This window comes from Xyrauchen texanus, chromosome 23, assembly GCF_025860055.1.
Source record: "Xyrauchen texanus isolate HMW12.3.18 chromosome 23, RBS_HiC_50CHRs, whole genome shotgun sequence".
Lineage (NCBI taxonomy): Eukaryota > Metazoa > Chordata > Actinopteri > Cypriniformes > Catostomidae > Xyrauchen > Xyrauchen texanus.
The window spans coordinates 39,348,154-39,364,894 of NC_068298.1; the positions used below are offsets into that span (position 1 = coordinate 39,348,154).

General features: G+C 37.2%; 1 protein-coding gene across 2 annotated transcripts in view; it reads left to right on the top strand.

Moving 5' to 3' along the window:
* LOC127617263 (gamma-aminobutyric acid receptor subunit alpha-2) overlaps positions 1–16,741 on the top strand; it is a 146,464-nt gene that overhangs the window by 80,813 nt on the left and 48,910 nt on the right. For both annotated transcript variants that reach the window (XM_052089207.1, XM_052089208.1), the window contains exon 9: positions 9,554–9,756. In XM_052089207.1, coding sequence (XP_051945167.1) covers positions 9,554–9,756 — 203 coding nt within the window. The remainder of the gene's footprint in view (positions 1–9,553; positions 9,757–16,741) is intronic.

Genomic DNA, 16,741 nt, shown 5'->3' on the forward strand with positions numbered 1-16,741 from the left:
GGCAATTTATATAAATGCATTTGATTTAAAAAGACGTGATCAAATGCTCACCTAAACAGTGCGATACATGTCAAAGCTGTGTGACTCAACTGTCGCCAGAAAAGCTTAAACATGCGCTCCAGTCTAGACAATTGATGACGGATGAATGCTGTTGCATGCGCCAATGAGCCCAAATTACACCAAAGTTAGTCCAATGGCGGCCATCTTTGGAACACTCTTGTGAGGTAATTTCCAGTCATGCCAGTGCCTATCCACATGAATGGGGGAACACCGAAATCTCAAAAACGGTTGGTCAAGATTAGGATCAATGAACATATTTCAAATCAACAGTAAAATCCGACAAGACGTATCAAAAATTGAGCTTCCGTACCTTACCTCGTAAAAACGCAAATTTTTTTGGCTTGTATAGCTAATGTGCATGCATGTTCTCGAGAATATTGACAGGTGATGTCTGTAACTAAAAAATGACTGGCTCTTTTACCTGTAAGGTGGGACTTCCTTTCTACATCCGTTGACCGTTAGGTGCTAGAGCTTCTTGGTTGGGTGTTCCAATTTCTCCCATTAATTTTAATAGAAGTGGCCCGTCTTCGCTAAATAATCTCTGGTTAAACTCACCGTTGATTGCTGAGGCTCACGCTTGCAAACACTGAGTTTTGCACAGAGAGCGCTCTGGTTTTGCAGATGGCAAGGCAATTTTATCAAAAATCAGTCGGAGGGCCAGATAAAGATAACTGGCGGGCCGGATTTGGCCCGCAGGATGCTAGTTGACTAGCCCTGCCATACTTAATCTAAAGGGGATATGTCATTCATTGATAAAAGATGAAAAGCAAATTCCCACAGATGTCTACTGTGCATTGGAATTTGTTTTACTATTATAATATAATAATACATTTCTGTTATATATATATGTTTTTGTTTTTTCCAAAATTACGACTGTCCCACAGTTGTGATGTCATTTCCACTACGAAAATATTCGTATGTCTGATTATCAAAGAGGCAAAAGGATAAAGTGACATTTTCAGTAAATATATAAATAATTACAAAGAATTACAAATAATTTATGAATCTATGGAACCAATATTTCTAAAGTGTAAATCTTATGAATGAAAACGTGCACGGTGTGATTTCAGATCGGATGGGTGCGGTCTCGACTCTCGACTCGGTCTCTGTTCATTGTGTCTGGAGATGGTCGTGTGTAACATTAAGATATGACATCATCTACACTTTCCACTTCTTGAAATGTATGTTAATGTATCACACATGATTCTCATGTATTTATTTATGTATAACCTAAACCTGAGCGCAATGTTAAATTCCTGACCTGAAGTGAGGATTTCACGTCAGAGCTCGTCTCCCTGTCTTTGAAAGTTAACCACATTTTTATCCACATCAGAGATTAAGGTAATTAAGTGAATAAGACTTTATTCCCAAATTATTTTTTAAATGCTGCATAGAGTATTCATCTATTAGGAATAATGAAGAAATTGAAACATGCTCAATATTTATTTTTCTTCTTCTTTAAATTTCGCTACCTCTGTTAATGTGCTATATAACTTTAACATTATTGTTATTATTATTATTATTATTATGATTATTATTTAATTAAAAAATGGTATCTTACCTTAAAAATGATTGATAGATTTATGGGACTTTCACCTGTTTGTAGACTATATTGGTTTTATTTTCATTTCTTTAAATTTTTGAATATGTATTTATTATTCACTGAAAAATGTGTGCTTGGCATTTCATATTTTGCTTGACACCTCCTGCCTCCAGAATAATGTTGTTATACATGATAATTATCATCATGTTATACAGGCAAATGGAAATTTCATGCAGATATTAATATTCATGCGTGCGCTTGTAAAATATATATTTTAAAGGCTCATTATTACGGTATAGTATTTCTCTGTAATGTAGAACAGTGTTACTGATAACATTCTTTCTCAGCCCTGGAACTCAAACCATTTTATGATGCCCCCAAAATATATATATATATATATATATATATATATATATATATATATATATATATATATATATATATATATATATATTTAAGTAATTAATATAGTGGGCAGTGGTGGCTCAGCGGTTGAGGCTCAGGATGCACCACCAAGATGCCACTGTTGAGCCCTTGAGCAAGACACTTAACTCCAGGTTGCTCCGGGGGGATTGTCCCTGTAATAAGTGCACTGTAAGTCACTTTGGATAAAAGCATCTGCCAAATGCATAAATGTCTAAAAAATTTAATTAATGTGCGACTTGTCGACTAATGGCTTAAATTAATGCCTACTAGTCAACTAGGAAATTCTTTGGTTGGGGCAGCCCTAAAACTGTCACAAGTGAGAGTAGGGGTTGGTAAAAATATAGATTTTCAGATGCATAACTATATTCATTTGAACAATCTTGATATCGGTTCTTAAATACCAAGATCGATACTTTACTCTATGCACAACTGTCCACTACAATGAGAGGAAATCGCTCACATCACCAAATTTCACGATATGACTAAATGTATGACAAAAAATTTAATGTATGAATACAAATATATATTTGGCAACTACATTTACAGTCAGTTGTTAATTAAAAACAAAAAATAAACACTTAATTGTGATCATGCTGTATCAAATGAAATAAAAACTGTATTAATAACCATCCCTAAGCGTTTGAGTAAAAGTCCGATTTAGGCCACATGTAATTGGGGTAAACATAACCTATAACTCTCAATTTTTGAAACAGAAGGCTTTTGAAGTGCTTCCAGGTAGTTTTGAGCCTATTCCTTAAATCTTCTTGAAGTGAAGTATGTTCAATGACACTTCTCTCATCTCCAAGACTGAGATTTCGTGTCTGACAGTCCATTCATTGTCTGTATAAGCAATGAGATTTGAGTACTCAGACAATAATGGTGTATGGGTACTGACCTCCACCTCCACCTCCACTTCCTCTTTTCTCCTTCACTTCCTCTCAAACCTTATCTGTTTGGATGCTGTAGCATTGTATACTGCCAGCTTTATGGTATTTTGAAGATCTTACTGATGAGTCACCACTGCTTTGTCATTATATCTACATTTTGGCAGAGTTTTCTGACGGTCAGGGGAAGGTGATCCATCCTACACATCCCATCTGCGGTTCTGTTGTTGTCAACCCATTTCAACCAAATAGCTGTCTGCTGCTGTTGTCCTCATCTCACAGGGGATCGAACACTGAAGAGTTTGACGGTGGTGAAAATTAATTGGAGGCATTTGTTTACGTGCATGGTCGCAATCGGATTCCCTAGGCTCATCGCCTGTCAGACGGTGCTGTCATTGAGACCTGGAAAAGCGTTCAGGTTCCTTTCCAGAATCCCTTCACAATGTCACTGAGTCTCAGCTGAGAATGTTTTGAGCGAAGGTGCCAGAAGAGTCTTATTAAAGGAGAAGTTCTCAAAAAAGTACATTCTGTCATTATTTACACTCTCTAGTGTTGTTCCAAAACTGTATGAATTTCTGAAGGAGAAAAATCTTCTGGCATTTAATTTCCATACAATGATAATTCATAGTGACTATGTTTGTTAAGCTCCGTAAAGAAAAGAAAAGGAAAAAAAAAAAGCCACAAGCAGGAATTAACAGTTTCAGAATGAGCTTTATTGCCAAGTGTTCTTACGTACACAAAGTTATTATATTTGTTTTAGTTTTTTGGGGGCGATAGGAGAAGCAAGAGCACACAGAACATTACAGTGAGACACATGTTCTTGATGTACACATGATGTACATGTGCAAGGTAGGGGTATGGACAAGATTGACTTAAATATGTGAATTTACATATGTACATGAGATATGTGTTTACATAATTTCACTATGGGAAGTCCTGAGGCAGTTTAGATTGTTCATGAGGAAAATGGCCTGAGGGTAAAAACTGTCTTGTGCCTGGATGTCCTGGCATTCAGTGCTCTGTAGAGCTGACCAGAAGGCAACAGTTTAAAGAGGGAATGGGCAGGGTGTGTGGGGTCCAGACTGAATCTACCTGCACGTTTACGCACTCTGGAGATATACAGGTCTTGGAGGGTGGGCAGGGGGGCACCAATAATTCTCTCAGCGGTCCTGACTGTCCGTTGTAGTTTTCTTCTGTCCGATTTTGTGGCTGAACCACACCAGACAGTTATAGATGTACATAGGACAGACTCAGTGATGGAGAAGTAGAACTATGTCAGCAGCTCATGTGGCAGGTTGAACTTACTCAGCTGGCGAAGGAATTACAACCTCTGCTGAGCCTTCTTCACAATGGAGTCTATGTGGGTGTCCCACTTTAGGTCCTGAGAGATGGTTGAGCCGAGGAACATAAATGACTCCACTGCTGCCACAGTGCTGTTCAGGATGGTGAGGGGTGAGTGCGGGGGGATTTCTCCTGAAGTCTAGTATCGTCTCCACTTTTTTGAATGTGTTAATCTCAAGGTTGTTGTGACCACACCAAACAGCCAGCTGATCAACCTCCCGTCTGCATACAGACTCGTCACCGACGCAGATGAGGCTGATGACTGTGATGACTTTTGCAGTGTAGTCATTCATGTACAGGGAGAATACCAGTGGAAAGAGAACACATCCCTGAGGAGCACCAGTGCTAATAGGTCCCGGATGTGAGTTTCCCCAGTCTTGCTAGCTGCTGCCTATCTTTCAGGAAGATGGTGAACCATTGACAGATTGAAGTGGGCATGGAGAGCTGGGTCAGTTTGGTTGAGATGGTATTGAAGGCTGAACTGAAGTCCACAAATAGGATCCTTGCACAAATCCCAGACCTGTTTGCTTAGTAAGCAAACTGAAGGGGGTCCAGCAGGGGTCCAGTGATGTCCTTCAGGTAGGCCAAAACCAGTCTTTCAAATTACTTCATGACCAAAGATGTGAGAGCGACAGGTTTGTAGTCATTAAGTCCTGTGAATTTGTGATTTTTGGGTACTGTGTGGAGTGTTTAAAGCAGTAGGGAACTTCACGCTGCTCCAGTGATCTATTGAAGATCTTTGTGAATATGAGGGCCAGTTGGCCAGCGCAGACTTCCAGACAGGCAGGTAAAACACTGTCTGTGCGTAAAGCAAAAAAAGGCCTGGTACACATTCACCTCACAGACCATAAGTGCCGATTGAGTACTGATTCAGGTGAGGGGTGTGAGCATGTGCTTTTCAAACCTGCAGTAAAACACATTCAGTTCATCAGCCATTACTTGCCTCGCTACAGAGTGAGGGGGAGGTGTCTTGTTTGGTGATGCTTTTTAGGCCTCCTGCAGATGCAGGATCGTTGGCTGAAAAATGGCAAGCTTCTTTTAGCCACTCTGATTTCCCTATTAAGTGTGTTGCTTCAGTGATCCATCTCTTTACAGTTCTTACTCCAGGCTTAGCTGATTTTAGTTTATGCTTGTAGGTCAGGAGAAGATGAACCAGACAGTGATCAGAGAGTCCACAAGCTACACGTGGGACAGAGCGATATGCATCATTTATACTGGTGTAGCAGTGAGCCAATATATTTCTTTCTCTGGTGGGGCATGTGATGTGATTTTTGTATTCTGGCAATTCACAGTTGAGGTTAGCTTTATTAAAATCTCCCAGAATAAAAATAAGGGAGTCCAGATGCTGTTGCTCCGTATCTGCGATATGATACAACGCTGCATTCACGCATGCTTGTGGCAGGATATAAACAGGAAACACCTGTTGTGAGTAGAAAGGCTTACAGTTGATGAAGAGCGCCTCTATATTAGGACAGCACATCTTCAATGCTATTGCAACCAACATTCGTTGATGTAAAAGCATGTTCCACCGCTTCTGGTTTTCCCCGAAAACTCTTATGTGATCTGCTCTGAACAGATGAAAGCCCGGCAGATGTAATGCACTGTCCAGGATGGCTTCACTCAGCCAGGTTTCCATGAAACACAGAGCAACAGAGTTAGAAAAGTCCTATTTTTTGGAGTGAGCAGAAGTAGTTTGTCCATTTTGTTGCCGAGAAAGCAGACATTCGCCAGACACTCTGCAGTACTAAAGCCGCATTGACCCACTGGTGCGCCTCCAACTAAGATGTCTAATAAAACGTCCAAATAATCAAACACCAGAAAAAAATTATTAGGCCAAATTCCCTGGTGAAACTGATTGGGAAAGAGTGATAAAAAAAAAAAAAACTTTACAAACAAACAAAAGTAACAGAAATGCTAGAGAGCTCCATACCGAAGCAGCCATCTGCAGCACCATAATTTTTTTAATTGTCAATATAATTATCGTGGTAAAAGCAGTTAAGAAAAGTGGACAAAATTACCAAAATTGCCAAATTTGAAAGAACAGATCAGTGTTGCCAACTTTCTCACTAGATTTAGTAACTTTTCAGACCTTTCTTCTATTAAAAAAAAGCAACTAGCGACAAATCTAGTGACTTTTTGGAGAAACCTTAGCTTCTTCCATAAAGTAACAAACTTTACATTTTGCTACATTTGTATATAGGGAATTAATAGGTATTACAGTATGTACGGTAAGCACAGGGAAGCAAACACATGTAAAGGGCGGACACTATTCAAAATGTGACGTCATGAATATGTTAATTAGCGTATGACGCCATCTAGCGAGATTTAGTGACTTTGAGCAGGCTTTAGCTACTTTCCACTAGTTGGCAACACTGGAACAGATCTGTCGGGACAATGTCATTTATTATCTAAGTACTCCAGTTACTTTGTAGATATTCCATTTGCCATTGTGAGTTTTCTGAAAAACCTATTTTTTCTTAACTCCTATACCAGTGGTCCAATTTGCATGAAATGTATTTTCTAGAGACACATGTGTCAAAGTTATCAAAATAAATAAATAAATATATATATGTGTGTGTATATATATATATATATATATATATATATATATATATATATATATATATATATATATATATATATATATATATAATGTATTTATTTATTTACTTTTGGCCATGGCCCAAATTCACTTATCAACTTTGTGAAGTAGTTTGAAAAGGCTTCTTTTTTTTTTTATTGTGGAAAAATGTTTTGTTTCACTTGACTCAGAGGGAAAATAATTTTGAAAATGTAAAAGTGTATTATAGCCCCACCTTGGGTCAGATGCGCCTATCAGTGCATAATGACTTTTAGGGCTGTTCCACCCAAAATGCTACCATATGTCTTCAGAAGACTTGGAATATAGTTATAACAGCCGGATCTCATGAACCGTCACATTTTTGTGTATGTTTTAAAAAATCTTGGTTTTATTCATGTCTTGATTTCACGTCTTTTATTTTGAAAGTAGATGTCTTCCTTGTTTCTGTTCCTTGTTTGACATGTGATTCTGTTTTCATGTGATCCTCTTGTTCATGTGTTTATTTGTTTGGTACGTAGTCTCGTTATCTCATTATCTGTTCTATTTTATTATTGTTTGTCTTGTTATTAGTTCTAATTTCTGAATGGTTATCTTGTTATCTTGTTTGCTCCAGTCTCTGTATTTAAGCCCTCATGTTTGCATTTGTGATTTGTCAAGTATTGTGGATTTGTAACATTTAGGTCATGGTTTTTGCCGATTCACAGTTTCAAAGTCTCAGTCAAGTCAAATCGGCCGGTTGGTTAGTTATTGTATCTTTCATTTGGGTTAAAAAGCGCTTGTGTTCTTTTCATCATTGTCTTGACCTGATCTGTCTGCCCTGCCACGTTACGTGAACATTTCGTGACCATGGCAACATTTTTGTAAAATGAAATTAGGTGCGTCATTATATGTTTGTCTACAGATTCCCAGTGAAATGTCCAGTAGGGGGTGCCAAAATTGAGTGAAATGGTGTCGGAATCAGGCTTGTTGTTTTTAAGTCAAATGTCAGATAAAGTTTTTGAGTAAAATGTACCTCCCCAACCTAAAACTTTAACCTAAACCTAACCAGTAGTGATCTAAAATCAAATTCGAAAGTCTTTTTGTGGTGTTTCTTTGACACTTTTGTCTCACGTGTCAGCTTGTGTGCCTGGCTCGAACCGCAGTCCATCACTCTGAGGTGAACTACTGTGAAAGTTATACACTAATTCCAATGTGATTAACTTGCACAGTAGGTGGGTCTGTAATACGTACAAGCGTTTTATTTAGTTTACACCAACAACATATATTTTAAGGGTTAGATTGGGGCATTATGCTGTTTCCCACAATTAAAAAACAAAACAAAAAACAATAGTGGTGACAGTAAATAACTTACAAATGTAATGGTGCATTCACATACAATGCGAATCAAGCATTTTGCGCGGCGCAATTACATTCAAAGTCAATGCAAAATCGCACAAGCAATGCGAGGCAAAAAAAATTCTCACAAGCGCGGTAAGTGTTGCCAATCCATAAACACTAAAATCCACACGGTTTTAAAAAGTGCTTTTTGTTAGTTCATAATGTGTTAACATTATGCACTAACTAACATGAATTCATGTTAATACAACTTTTAATTTTAAAAATATTTTTTATCAACATTATGCCCACAACATGTATTGAACCTGGAATATTCCTTCAAAGTAACAATTGAAGGTTACCTTTTTACAGTGGATGTTTTTATTTTCCTTTGTGAAACTTGCCAGACATCGTCACTATGAACTGTCACTGTCAAATTTCTCCTTTTATGTTTTGACAGCATATAGGTTTGGAAAAACATGAGACCGAATTTTAATTTTAGGGTTATTGCTTTGTTTGAACCCTGACTGAAGAATTATCCTATCTTTATTTCTCAAAAAACAAATAAGAAAAAAGAAGAGATTCAAACACCATCCTAATTCACACTTTCATTGTGTTCATTGTGATGGACAGCAATACAAGAGAATTAGAGTGATTTGGGTATTTGGGGGGTGAAGTGTTGTCATGTTTTTGAATGATTAGAAGCTGAAGTCTAAAGAACAGAAGTCACACAGAAGATATAACAGCAGTGATTTCCCAACGGACTATTGCTTTAGAGAATTTTAGCCTTTCAAAGTCATCAAAGACAAGTTTCTCCTATTTTCTCAAGCAATGTTGTAGAAGTTTGTTTAAAATGCAAAATCTTTCAATTTTTGGGAAGTTGGGGAACGGAAATTAATAGTGATGCACCAAAATGAAAATTCTGGGCCGAAACCGAAAATTCAGGATGCACTTGGCCGATAAGTGAAGATGATTTATTTTTTTATACCCATTTTAAAATAGATTTTTGTATATAAATAATTGTATTAATATTGTACTTTTTAATTAATTTCATGAATTTAATTAATCTGAATTGAAAAACTTGGACAGAAAATATATTAAAACAATATTAAATATATTATTCTTTATGCAGTTCTTTAACAATCAAATTTAACAGATTTGTTTTTATTTTTACCAGTCATCCAAGTAATGTAACGTTCTAGAAAACATTTCGGTGGCCGAAATTTGGGTGCATCCCATTGCATTTTGAATGCAATGTCAAGTTCACGTGAAAGTACAGTCCCGCACCTTGTCAACTTGTACATTTCCACACAAGTTTCCAAGTTCTATTGCATTTGGTTTGTTTGCCATTTGAATTGTAATTTGCTTGTTGCCATCGTTTATTATTTTTGTCATTTCTTTCAGGCGTGACCACAGTACTGACTATGACTACTCTGAGTATCAGTGCCCGAAACTCACTGCCGAAAGTGGCCTACGCCACAGCCATGGACTGGTTCATCGCCGTGTGTTATGCCTTTGTCTTCTCCGCACTGATCGAGTTTGCCACCGTCAACTATTTCACCAAGCGTGGCTGGGCTTGGGACGGAAAGAGCATAGTCAATGACAAGGTAATGATTAATCACAAATGATCTCCCAGCAGGGTTTTGTATTTACGATTGATTGACATGGTGACAGTCCATTAAGTTATAGAGTGATGTGCAATCTCATGACAAGCGAAGACACTGATGGGAATTCAAACGTGGAACTGGGAGCACATCAGTATCACACATAAGTATTAAACTTCAGCATGCTGTTCATCCCGGTTTGTGCTACGGACATGAGAAATACCTGAAATCATGTGGCTTGTTGAGGAGAGTTGTCATTTACCTTCAGACATCAGACATTTATGGGTTGGCAGATAAAATGGACAAAACATCCTGTAGATTTGAAGGAGGGTCCGGAGCCATATATTGAAACCAGAACATCATTTAGATTTGGGTTTGGGCTCTTTTGACTTGGGCTAATATTCAAACACCTAGCAACCACCCAGAACACTCTAACAGCTGCACAGAAAATGCTAACAACCATTCAGAACACCTTAGCAACCAAATAGCAATGCTCAGGCAACTTAAATGTATAGGCATTGAGAAAGAAATTAATTCTCAGACAGTTTTCTGACTTTGGAGCGGCTGTGGCTCAGTTGGTAGAGCGGGTCGGCCACTAATCGCAGGGTTGGTGGTTCGAATTCCGGCCCACACGACTCCACATGCTGAAGTGTCCTTGGGCAAGACACTGAACCCCAAGTTGCTCCTAATGGCAGGCTAGCACCTTACATAGCAGCTCTGCCACCATTGGTGTGTGAATGAGTGTATGAGACGCAGTGTAAAGCGCTTTGAATACCGTTAAGGCTTAAAAAGGCGCTATATAAGTGCAGACCATTTACCATTTTACCATTCTCACCATGATTGAGATATCGAAAAAAACTTTTACAGACTATGTCTCCTTTGGGTTTAAATGAAGATTTTGATCTTGCATGTTTTTTGTCATTTTTATTTAATTAATTTGTGTCTGGGCACGATGTTTATGAACAGCATTATTGCCTGATGTGTTGTTGTTCTCATTATAATATTCAGTTATTATTTGTTGTTCCAAATGGAGTTGAACTGAAGTCTGTGGATTGATTGTTTGATTATGATCACCTGAAGATTTGCAGTGTGTTCTTTCTATTTAATTATTGAGAACAAGTGAATTGTTACACTGATGATGGCAAACAGCTGAAACGTTTGTACCATTTTTATCTCCTGTTTCAACTTAATAAACGTACTTAATAATTTTTCATTTCCAAATGCAAATTACTAAAAGTGTCTTGGGTCTCCAGTGACTCGAGGAATGTAATAGTGCTGCAGGATTGTAATGTAATGAATTAAAGGCTGTGATTTATTTATATAAATATATAGTCTGCATGTGCTGCACACTTCACAGTAAATGAGTGCTCTGCTCTTTGTAGATAATTCATTCAGTTTTTAAGACTGGATTCCATGTTTCCGTCCATGTTTTCTGCATCGCTGAAATCATAGGGCCCTAGTTTTGGCTGGTTGCTAGGGTATTGCTGTGCAGTTGCTAAGGTGCTCTGGTGTTGTTCTGGGAGGTAGAATTCATGTTTTAGCACAAACGGCCGAAGTTCAATATTTGGGGTTAGGGGTTTAGAAAAGTGTGTGCATTTGTAATATTGGTGCTTTCTTTAGCCATCACCACTAATGGGGGAGAGATGAGCTAAGATATTAAACTCTATTCTTGGTTCACAGATATTAAATTCCACTCTATGTGGGAGACATTTACTTAAACACAGAATTGTAGCTGTATGATAGCGCTGTCAGTTAAAATGAAAACAGTATTATGTTATTTTCCAATCAAATGATTTGAATGACTATTGCGATTCCAATAATCTGGAAGTATTAGTGTAGTCTAGTGAAGTCAACCCTGAACTTTTCAGTCACCTCTTCTTTCTGACAGACTTCTCTTTCATCTGTCAACACCCACAATGATTATTTTCCTCATTATTTAAGATTGATTAATGTCAGTTTCATAAGGGTTGGTTCTTTCCCTCAGTCAGACTCTGTAGCCCAAGATCATTGCTTATTCATGAGCCTGTCCTCTCCACAAATCAAATTCTTCCAAATAAAGGTCAGTCAGCCAAATAGAAATGACAAACCATGAAATTGACATGTTTATGCAGATTATGGCAATGCCTACTTTTGTGTCAGTAACTGAAAAGTAGACCACAATCAAAAGAGGGTTTGGATCTGTTATACCAGAAATCACAGTAATTGACACATAGAATGTCTTTTTTATTTTATTTATCAACATTAAGATTTTAAGTTAAACTTATGAATGAACTGTGTATTGTAAAGTGAATATCACTGGTTCTTTTAAGGTTTTAAAATTAACTTTTTTCCTTCACTAGTTTATGTTGTTTATATAGACAACGTGCAGCTGTGCAGAGAGAAAACTACACTTCGCTTTCCTGACACTAGTGACGCCACACTTTTGCAACGAGACGTTCCAAAAGTGTCCGTCTGATGCTTGTGTACATTGGCGTGTCCTTAAAAAGGCCCTTATAATAAATCTATTTCGGACAGATTGGTAAATTCAATTGCGAAATGGATTGTAAACTGTAGGCCAATAATTGGCTTATGTTCAATAATATGGAGATACATTATATTGCCTTCTAAAGCCACTTTTTGTATTGTCTTACCGAGTCAAACGGAGTCGGTCAAATAAAACGCAAGATATTCTGTTTGGATGCAAGTCTGTGAGGACTGTGTTAGATGCTTGACTTATAGAAAATGAATGGTGATGAACTTTAAAACACTGAATTCAACATGTTTCTTAGAGAATTTATAATTCATATTAATGGTCGATAGATTAAGGGTTTCAGTGCTCTATTCTTAAACCAGTATAATAAACGTTAATTAAAACATTTATCTAAATGTTTACATGCATTTTTTAACTATACATTTTCATTGCTTTGTTTGAGCTTTAGCAATGGCTATAATTTATCTTAACATGTATATTGATAGTAATTAAAGTATGAAAAAAATGGATATGGGACTGTTTATTTTGCTTTCACTTTTTTTGATTGCATTACTTGCATTTACAAACAATTTAAGGAATAGTTCACAAAAAAATGACATTTTGCTGAATTTTACTCACCCTCAAGCCATCCAAGATGTATCAGAGTTTCTTGCTTCATTTCAGGCCTCCTCCTTTAAACAATGCAAGTGAAATTTACATTTAACCCTAAATGTAATGCATTTTAATTATCTGAATTTTTATGTTTATAATTTATATTAATCATTATTTAAATGGAACTATTTATAATTATGGAATCAATATATATATAGTTATTTGAGGACCTTTATCACCAAATATTTATTTATGCTGTTAATTGTGATTAGTTCAATTAATTAATCAGCATATCATGGAATAAAATCAATAATAAAATTGAATCAATTGACAGCCCTACTTTTTATTCTTGTCAGATTGTAGTTACTGACTTTGACCCCTGTGCTGTGTTCCTCATTGGCTACCACTCCTTGTGTTCCCAGTTAAAAATGATCGACCCATTTAAATGGATTATGAATCTTGCAAAATCCATATATCATAACTAAGTATTGCATTTGATCATTTTTTCAACTTGATTTCTAGTAACTAGAACAGGTTTTGTACCTCTTTTTGGAATTTATTGAAACCTAAATTAGCTGAGCTAATGCAACTCAATGTTTGCGTTAAAAAAGCGATTATAATGCATATTTTTACTATATTAAATACCATTGTGACGTCCCTGAGTCGTGTGATTCAATTGGTTCTCCCCATACTAATTGATAATTAGTAGTGATATAAAATGCTGTGTGTTATTTGCTCAAGTGCTCACTGGGATAGCTCCATATCTTAGGAGTGGCTGGCCCAGTGAGACCTCTTCGATTTATCCTCGTTTATTTCGTATCCTTTTCTTACCGTGTAGCGTAAAGATTTGTTATAGTTATATCATTTGCTAATGCTATGTTTTCCCTTTGTTAACCCTAGACCCATGTTACCATCCACGGTTGTGGTGGTTTATGCTTTACTGACAATAAAACAATTCTCTTTTGAGTTTACTAAGACCTGTTGTCAGACTCCCCTTTTTATGTTGCGGCTTGTAACGAGCCAGTCGTGACATAAAAATTGGGGGCTCGTCCGGGATGCTACAAGAGTAAGTAAATGCATAATGTTTTCAGCGTGTTCACCTGTAAATGAGATTTCAGTGACTTAGAGTGTCTCAGCTGGATTTAAAATCCTTCCATCGTGGCACTATTTGTTATTTTCTTTGTTATTTTGCCTTTCTTATTTTTGAAGGTTATTCTGGATGGAGGTTTTAAATCTCTGTCGGGGGTACGCTTCAGGCTTTTGGTTTGAAATGCCAATTGTCTTCGAGTTCTGCGTTTAATGCTGCCTCGAGTCCGGTACACCTTTGAAGAGCAGGAAGGTTTAGTTAGTTCTGATTATAGGTAGGAACTGGAATCTCATTTTCATTTAAGGTGACACTGTGTTATATTCTCCGTATCTGTTGTTTCTGATACCTGCCGGATAAATAGATAATTTTGGGAATGACTTGTGGTAAGTCTTTGTTTATCTATTAACTAAGGTGGGGTTCGCACTCAGAGTGTGTATGTGTGACGATTCCTGGCGAAGTGGCCGATGGGATTTGTATTTTCTAAGCTCTAGTTTAACAGCGTCTCACGCGTGTCTGTACTGCTGTTGTGTTTGTGTTTGCTCTGCTTGTTTTCGTTTGCAGAAATGTCATCAGTAATTGAAGATTTCTTCATATTTCCTTTGGAAATCTTAATGGAGAAATGTACGAAGGAAGAGCTGTTGCAGATTGCCGAACAATTTGATGTGGAGGTAACCAGTACTGATAAGAGACGTATGGAAACTCTGATGGAAACTGTGAAAAGCGCACTTTCCGAGCAGGGTATTTTAGAGGTAAGGTCTCAAACTATTCATTCTGAAGAGACTGTAGTCTCTCCTCCTTCTGACACGGACAGTTTAAATGCAAAGTTTGGTGAAATGTCTTTGCAAGAGAAGCAGTTGTGTGTTGATGCGGATAAACTTGGCCTAGCGTGGCGTGTGCACTGAAGGAGAAAGAGCTAGAAAATGATTTTGAAATAAAGAAGTTACAACAGAATTTAGAATTACGTAAGCTGGAGTTACAGTTTGAAAAGGAAAGGGAAGAAAGATCGTTTCAGCTGAGGAAACTTGAATTAGAGCTGAATGCACAAACTGTTGAAGTTCCACTTCACGTTGAACCAGTGCTCGCAACACCTGTGTTTGATGTTTACAAAAACATTAGACTAGTGCCGCCGTTCTTAGAGAAGGAAGTAGAGAAATATTTCCAACATTTTGAGCGTGTTGCACAGTCTTTAAAATGGCCTAAAGAGTTTTGGACATTGCTGTTGCAATGTGTTTTAGTCGGGAGAGCACAAGAGGTGTATTCCGTGCTGACTATAGAACAGAGTGGTGAGTATGAAGTCGTTAAGTCCGCTATTTTACATGCTTATGAATTGGCACCTGAAGCATACCGTCAGAAATTTAGGAACAATTTTAAACCTGAACAGTGTTCTTATCTAGAATTCGCTAGAGAGAAAGAGAATCTGTTTGACCGCTGGTGTGCCTCAGTAAAAGTAAATACTAAAGAACAACTTAGAGAACTAATTCTGTTGGAAGAGTTTAAAAACTGTGTTCCAAGATCCGTCGCTATGTACCTAAATGAACATAAAGTTAAGTACATTATCAGATGCTGCTCTAATGGCAGATGAATTTGTCCTCACCCATCACATTTTTGTCAGTCACTCAGATCAGAGTAGGTCTAGATTGAGTGTCTCTGCTAAAAAGAAAAAGTTTGTGAATGTTGCGTCAAATTCTGCTGACAATACCTCAGCTACACGCACAAAAGGTGAGATGTTTGCTTTTATTGTAAAAAGGCAGGACATAAAATTTCGGACTGTGTTATTCTCAAAAAGAAAGAGAAAGCTGCTAAACCTGTTGGTTTAATTTCCACGTCAGGTAGGAAACCTACTGGTCAAGTTAATAAGCAGGTTGAACAGGTGGATGTCACTGAGGTGAAGAATGTAAAAAATGACTCTGATTTTTCACCGTTCCTCTCTTGGAACCTCCTTTTGGAGTGGGAGGTGTGACGTCCCTGAGTCGTGTGATTCAATTGGTTCTCCCCATACTAATTGATAATTAGTAGTGATATAAAATGCTGTGTGTTATTTGCTCAAGTGCTCATTGGGATAGCTCCATATCTTAGGAGTGGCTGGCCCAGTGAGACCTCTTCGATTTATCCTCGTTTATTTCGTATGCTTTTCTTACCGTGTAGCGTAAAGATTTGTTATAGTTATATCATTTGCTAATGCTATGTTTTCCCTTTGTTAACCCTAGACCCATGTTACCATCCACGGTTGTGGTGGTTTATGCTTTACTGACAATAAAACAATTCTCTTTTGAGTTTACTAAGACCTGTTGTCAGACTCCCCTTTTTATGTTGCGGCTTGTAACGAGCCAGTAGTGACAACCATACATACACTTTTCTGTCCTGTTTATCACACTACTTTGTTTCCATGCTTAACCTGAATTTATTTTATTTTTTTACAGAAAGTTACACTTGTGGTTTTCCAGGTCAAAAATGACCGGTCCATTAAAATTTATATAAATCTCTCATTATTTATAAATTTTTACATGATATTTAATTAGATCTTTTTGTCAACTTGATTTCCCATAATTTGAACTGGTTTTGTACTTCTTTTTGAAACTTATTGATAGTAGGCTTTATTGACCTGACTTTATACAAGGGAAAGACAAGGGAAATTAGTAAACATTGTTCTTACTCTTTGTGAGAATGTGAAAGTTCCCAAAACACATTATTGTAATATTTTGTCCCTGAACCTGTGGGGTCAAGAATAGTTCAGAAGTTGCCTGTGATATCAAAGTGATTCCTCTGTAACACTTTTTGTAATCTCATTCATTCATTGCTAATGGCCAGTCATTTCTGACCAGGAACACAACAGGTGTGTT